The 7,511-nt window shown below is 47.9% G+C and overlaps 1 protein-coding gene across 1 annotated transcript; it reads left to right on the forward strand.

Annotated features, from left to right (window-relative positions):
• The first annotated feature begins 792 nt into the window (after window positions 1-792).
• On the forward strand, window positions 793-2,118 carry LOC110688672. The gene has a single exon (XM_021865405.1). It carries the CDS (start codon window positions 793-795, stop codon window positions 2,116-2,118), a length of 1,326 nt encoding a protein of 441 aa, XP_021721097.1.
• The last annotated feature ends 5,393 nt before the right edge of the window (window positions 2,119-7,511 follow it).

Genomic DNA, 7,511 nt, shown 5'->3' on the forward strand with positions numbered 1-7,511 from the left:
AGACGATGGAAGGACGCAAGAGATTACCTCCGGCATAAGCAGCGGGAGCGCGCCGCCTACTCGGACACAGCCTCAATCCCAACTATGCCGGATGATTTTTCACATCATTCTCTTTCCCAACATACCAACACGGCCATCTCCAGCGAAAGTCAGGCGGCCCGCACCCCAACTCCTATTCCAGTCTTTCAAGCTCCAACTCCTATTCCAGCCCAATCACTGCAATTTCAACCTCCTCAGGGGTTCAATGGCTTGATGCAGCCGAACCCCCAGGCATACGGACAATATGGGCCATACGGGCAGGTGTACGGACATGCTCCCTACCTAGCTGGATTGTCCGTGCTACCACAATCCATCGATTGGCAGATGCGCCTACTTACTCTAGGAGATAAGCCGCCCCCGTTTTCGTAAGATATTTTAAATGCCTCTCAGCCGCCAAAGGTGAAGAGTGTACTTGTGGGAGCCTATGATGGCACGGGCAACCCAGAAGAGCACATCACCTCGTACAGGAACCAGATGTACTTGCAAAGCGTAGATGACGCTACTTGGTGCAAATGTTTCTCGGCCACTCTGAAAGGTGTGGCGCAGGATTGGTGCAACAGTTTGCCGGCCGGATGTATCAATTGTTTTACTACTCTTAGTTTGCTGTTTGTGGGAAATTTTTCATACAACATACCGCCTCGAAAGACTAGCCTTAACTTGGCGACAATCATCCAAGGAAAGAATGAGGGCCTACGCTCGTACGTCCAACGATTTAACCAAGAAAAAGCCCAAATTCATAATCTGCTGGACAAAATGGCTTATTCTGAATTTCTCCGGGGATTAAGGCAAAATGGTTTTAAATTTGACCTGGTACGGAAAAAGATTCGGACATACGCAGGTGTTTTGCGGGAAGCCGAAGCTTATATTGAGGCGACAGACTTTTGTTCGCTCACGAAATCAGAAGCGCCGGCCAACGGGGCTGAGAAAAAACCTTCTCAGCAAGACTCGGCCGACCAAAAGAAAGAAGGAAAAAAGAGAAAGGAAGTCTGGGTGGCTGATGCCCAGCCACAGAAGTCCAAGAAGGTCAAGGCGTACGAGCCTCAATTTGAATTCAACAAGGATTATTATTCTATCTTGATGAAAATCAAGGATAAGTTTGAATTTGAGAAGCCACAGCCGCTGAGAGGCCCGACTCAGTATAGGAACAAGAACAAGTATTGTCATTACCACAAAGACGTGGGACATGACACAAACGATTGTATCAACTTGAAGAGACTGCTGGACAAGCTAGCCGAGAAGGGCATGCTGAATTCGTATGTGATGAAGTCCAAATTCACTTACACACGGACAAACAACACGTCCGAGCAAAGACAGAAGAATGATAAGAATAAAGATAAGGAAGATGATGGCAACAACACTGATTCAGGTTTTGTGGCCGTGATATCAGGAGGATTTGCCTCAGGCGGCCCCACTATGAAAGGGATCAAGCAGGATGCCCGCAACTTGGGAAAGGTGATGCAAATGGACTCAACAAATGCCGAACCCTTCCCCGAAGTAATCATTAGTGAAGCCGATCGGGGGGAGGTCAAAGCCTTACACAATGATCCCATGGTATTCATTATGAAGATAGCCAATTTGAAGGTCGGACGAATATTGATCGACACGGGTAGCGCGGCTGATATCATCAGCCTGGCCGCCTTGAAGAATCTAAGCTTCCCAGAGGATGCTCTCCAGGACATCACTCACCCGTTGGTCGGATTTGGGGGGAATGTCATCCACCCGGTGGGGCGGATAGACTTACCTGTCCGATTTGGGCAAAAAGGGGAAGGAAGGGACATGGTTGTCCGCTTCTTGGTCGTGAAAGAACTGACTGGATATAATGTCATACTCGGCCGCCCTACACTAAATGCAGCAAAATCGGTCATTGTGCCTCATCTAATGCTGCTAAAGTTTAAGAGGACGGATGGGAAAATAGGTACAATCCAAGGAAGCCAGAAAATGGCAAAGGAATGTAATCAGTTGGAAGTTAAGCCTACAACGCGCGGACCAAAATCGTCCGAGCCAAAAGAAGAAGGAACCTCACTCCCAACACACCAGGTCGGCCAGAAGCGTAAGGCGGCCAAGATAGAGCAAGCATAGCAGCTAATGACTGTCGGTCGGCCAGAGGACTTACGACCTCAGCCGGCCGGCAGCCACCAAGATATAGTGCTTGACCCCGATCAACCAGGTCGGACGGTTAGTGTGGGCACTATAGCTTTGGGTGTGCTTGGGGATGAGTTAATTCAATTATTGAGAGAGTTCAAAGATGTATTTGCATTTGATATCGGCGAGATGCCAAGTATAAGCCCTGACTTGGCCGTGCATAAGTTGGCTGTAAACCCGGCCATTAAACCTGTCTGCCCGAAGAAAAGGAATCATGAAGAAGAGAGGAATCAGGCGGCCGCAACAGAAGTCAAAAAGCTCATGGACGCCGGTTTCATTCAGCAATGTTATTACCCAGAATGGGTGGCCAATGTGGTCCTTGTGAAAAAGCCGAATGGAGCTTGGAGAATATGTGTGGATTACACTGATCTGAACAAGGCATGCCCTAAGGATAGCTTCCCCTTGCCCAAAATCGACCGCCTGGTTGATTCGACGGTCGGGCATGCCCTGATGAGTTTTATGGACGCATACTCCGGATTCCATCAAATTCCATTATGGGAAGAAGATCAGGAGAAAACAGCGTTTGTAACTGAGCAGGGGTTGTATTGTTACAAAGTTATGCCATTCGGCCTTAAGAATGCCCCAGCTACCTTGTTAATACAGCCTTCAGAGATCAGCTCGGCTGGAATATGGAGGCGTACATTGATGATATGATTGTCAAGTCAAAAGAGCCGGTCGACCATTTGAAAGACATACAAGAAACTTTCACCGAACTCAGGCGGCATAAGATGATGTTAAATCCAAAGAAGTGTGTATTTGGTGTTGAGTCCGATAAATTTCTCGAATTTTAATTGACCAGCGTGGAATTGAGGCCAACCCTGAAAAAATCCAAGCCGTCATGGACATGAAGTCACCAAGGACAATTAAAGAAGTCCAAAGATTGACCGGCTGTTTAGCAGCACTTGGTAGATTTCTATCAAGATCAGGGGATAAGTGCCGCTATTTCTTTCAAACCATAAAAAAGAAAGCCATGTTCGAGTGGACAGAGGAGGCCTAGGAAGCCTTTGTACAGCTAAAAGGCCATCTACATACATTGCCTCGGCTTGTTAGTCCACTAAAGAGCGAGAAGCTATTTATCTATCTAGCCATCTCTGAACACTCCTTAAGTGCCGTCCTACTTGCTGAACGGGACGGCCTCCAGATCCCTGTCTACTTTATTAGCCACGTACTACATAACGCTGAGCTAAGGTATCCCCCAATTGAAAAATTTGGCTTGGCATTATACATGGCATCGAAAAAGCTGCGGCCATACTTCTTGGCACATTCAATTGTGGTCTACACAGATCAACCTCTGAAGAAGCCATTTACAACCCTAGAGGCAAGCGACCGTATGCTTAAATGGGCCTTGGAAATGAGAGGCTTTGATATTACATTTGAGCCAAGAAAAGCAATTAAGGGGCAAGCCTTTGCTGATTTTTTAGCTGAAATAACTCGGCCGGATCTTCAGACGGCCGGAGACCAGATCTGGAAAGTGTTCGTGGATGGTAGCGTGACAGCTACTGGTTGCGGTGCAAGTGTTATATGCTAGTCTCCCGAGGGAGATAAGTTTGAGTACGCTCTGAGATTTCAGTTTCAAGCCTCTAATAATGAGGCCGAGTACGAAGCCCTCTTGGCCGGCCTTAGAATGTGTAAGGCGACAGGAGCGACAAAAATTGATGTATGCTCGGACTCCCTACTTGTAGTCGGCCAGGTGAATGGAGACTTCAAGGCGAGGGAGCCGGCTATGATAAAATACTTGAAGATTGTAAAAGAGGAGGCTAAGAGCCTAAATCATTTTACTCTACAGCAGGTCCTTCGTTCGTCCAATCATCAGGCGGACGCCCTCTCTAAGTTAGCATCGTTAGCATCATATGATACTCCCAGGTCGGTGTTTTGGGAAGTAAAAGAAAAGAGGAGTATTGACGCTGAACCAGTACATACCATTGATAGAAGCTCCACTTGGATGGACAAGATAATATTTTACCTAAAGGACGGATTACTCCCGGCCGATCCTAAAGAGAGCTGGCTGATGAAAAAGAGAGCGGCCTGGTTTGAAATTAAGCAAGGAGAGTTGTTTAAAAAGGCATTTGTAAAGCCGTACCTGAAATGTATCACTCCTGAGAGAGGGCATGATGTCCTGGACGATCTTCACCAGGGGCAGTGCGGCTCTCACATTGGAGGACGAGGTTTGGTTGAAAAGGCTGCCCGCCTGGGTTACTACTGGGCGAGCTTAAAGTCGGACGCCATGGAAATGGTAAAGAAGTGTGACAAGTGCCAGAGGTTTGCAGCCTTGATTCACCGTCCTGCCAACAGCCTTTCGGCCATCAACAGTCCGCTCCCCTTTGCCAAATGGGGGATGGACATTTTAAGACCGTACACACCAGCATCCGGTCAAAGGCGGTATGTATTTGTAGCAGTAGACTACTTCACAAAGTGGGTAGAGGCCGAGGCTGTCCGGGGCGTCATGTGGACGGATGTTTCAGATTTCATATGGAAGAGTATCATTACACGCTTTGACGTTCCTCAGTCTATGGTGTTCGAAAATGGACCCCAGTTCGAAACTCCTCAACTCAAAGAATGGTTGGAGGACCAAGGCATAGCTCATTGCTTTGCTTCAGTCGGCCGACCACAAGCCAATGTTCAGGTAGAGGCATATAAAAAGTTGATCTCCAATGGAATTAAGCACAAGCTTGAAAGGGCAGGCGGCTTATGGGCTGATGAGTTAGTCAATGTGCTGTGGTCCATACGAACCACGGCCAAGAGTTCCACAGGAGAGACTCCCTTCTTCTTGGTCTATGGTGCCGAGGTTATCCTTCCAATTGAAATGTATGAGCCCACCCTTAGGGTGATGTTATATTATGAAGAGGCCAATTGGGAAGCCATGAAGACCGCCCTAGACTTCCTTCCTGAAGCTAGGGGCAACGCGGTGCTTAGACACGAAATCTATCGTCTACGGATGACAAGGGCGTACAATCGCCGAGTGTCAAAGCGGCCGATAAAATTGAACGATCTGGTCCTAAGGAAGATGGAGACTGTGGGACGAGCAAATGAGGATGGGAAGCTGACCCCAAATTGGGAAGGGCCGTATCCAGTCAGGGAAGAGGTCCGAGATGGGACTTACCGTCTTGAAGCCATGAACGGCCGACCCATTCCACGTACATGGAACACTGACAATCTGAAGAGATATTATGTTTAAGTACGTAGCCAAAAGCTGTGTATACAGCTAGGTCTGTTGACCGAGAAATGTAAGCCGTACGACCACAACAATGTAATTTTGACAAATTAATGAAAAGTCAAACATTGTTATATTATTTTTCTATTTAATTTATGCTTATTTGCACGGTCATAACTTATACGGATAGGCCGCGTGAAATTTGCGAGTAGGTTGCTTGCATTATAGCAACTCGGTCGCAGAACAAAAGTAAATTAAATAAAATTATAAGAACGGGCAACTTGACCCCGAGTCATATGAATACGTCCGCCCTTAATTAAGGCGGACGGAAAAGGTAAGGTACCCTGTGAAACCTATTTAATGGGGAAAGGGCATACCTAGGCATTCCAGCCCAGCCAAACTTGAAAATTTTAAGTTGAGATCATACTTGAAATTTTCTGAGTTCGTCCGAGCGATAGTTTCAACGGACAAACTCACATAAAGCCCATTGAATGGCCAAATAATGTGTTGATTCGGCGTACCACCTAGTCGAACGACAATCATTATTATGATTTGATTATCTTGTTAGAAGTCATACCACCTAAGGTATAAGCTCTACCAAGTCAATCAAACCACCCAAAATATGGACTAGGCGAACGCCGAATAAAGGGGCATACCCCCCAATTATACGAAGATACAAAAACGTGAAAAAGTACGCGTACGAAAATGCAAAAACTTAAGCGTAAAATTTGCAAAGTATGAAGCAAAATCTGAAAGCTGAATTTATAAAAGACCGCTCAAAGGGCGGCAAAGTGCTTTACATAAAATCGCGCAAAAAGGCGGCGGATACAGAAAAAAAAATTAACAAAAGCAGAAAAAAGCTGAAATCACGGGGCGGCTGGAGTAGAAGCTGGACTCTGGCCTGGGCCAGGCTCTTGAACGGCGGCAAGGGACGCGTCATCAGCAGGCGCCTCCTTGCTCTCAGCCTCACCATCTTTGCTGGCCGCCACTCCTTCGTCTTCCTCCTCTTCTGAGGTAGTTGGCGTGACGTCAAGCTCGGGTGAAGGCTGCCCGGCCTTCTTAGCCTCTTCTTTGAGGCAGACAAAGTTAAGACGCTTGGTGAAGCGTTCCTGATAAAAAGTCGCCTCTCCCTCGTCCACCATAAGCTCAATAGCCTCAAAGAAGTGGCTCTTCAGTCTGTCTTCAGCATTCTACTCAATGCGGACTACCTCATCCGCACTGGGGGCCCGAGGTGTTTGCAGTTGGAGAGTTAAGTCCTCAACGGACTTCTTTAAACTTTCCACCTCGGCTCTCAAGGCGTCTGCCTCGTCCAAGGCCTTCTCCAAGTGTTTTTGAGCCAAGGCCACATCACTTCGAAGCTTCTCGGAGGCCTCGAACCCTTCCCTCCAGCGCTGGCTGTCCAGCAGGGCCTGATCCCTCTCCTGTCTCATGGTGTCTCTGACCACGGACTCTTGCTGAAGGGCCTCGCCCAGCTTCACCAAATCTTCAGCCTGCCGCGCCGCCTTGTCGGACAGGGCGTTGATTTGGGTTTCGAAATACCGGCGCTCGACGGTCGTTTCCCCAGTAATGGCATCCTGGGTCTTCTGAATCTGGACCCAGACATGCTTTAGCCGCTCATTCTCCTTTTCCTTCCATTCCAGGAAGGCATTCAGCCGCATGAAGAGCTGCGTACAGGGTAAATGTGTTAGCAAAGTAAGAGTGAAAAATTAACCAAGTGCATTTGAGGGTAAGAGTTACCTCAGCGCTGTAATTGATCATGGGGCCGAGGAACCCTTATGTATCCCCCGCAGCTTATCTCGCTGTTCAGCAGGGACGGCCTGGGCCATGGCTTCCCGCATGGCCATCCTATCCGCCCCAGTAAGAGACTGGCCGGGCAGCTTCATTTGTAGCTCCTCTGCAATGTCTGTATGCGGATGCAAAGAGTTTAATTTAAGCTCATTAAAAAAAGAAAAAAAAAAAGAAAAGAAACAAAGTAGAAAATTCAAAATTACTCGGACTGACCGTCAGAGAAGCTTGGAGGGGTAGGAAAGTTGAAAGTGAATGGCGGGGGCGGCGCAGGCTCGTCACCCTCTTCCCCCGTCCAGCCAGGCTGGTCGCCGGCCGACTGAGTGGCTTCAAGCCAATCAGATTCATTGACTCTTTGAACGGGCGGAGTCAATTCTGGCCCGGTCGGTTTTGC

This window comes from Chenopodium quinoa, unplaced genomic scaffold (genome assembly GCF_001683475.1).
Source record: "Chenopodium quinoa cultivar QQ74 unplaced genomic scaffold, ASM168347v1, whole genome shotgun sequence".
NCBI classification, from domain to species: Eukaryota; Viridiplantae; Streptophyta; class Magnoliopsida; order Caryophyllales; family Amaranthaceae; genus Chenopodium; species Chenopodium quinoa.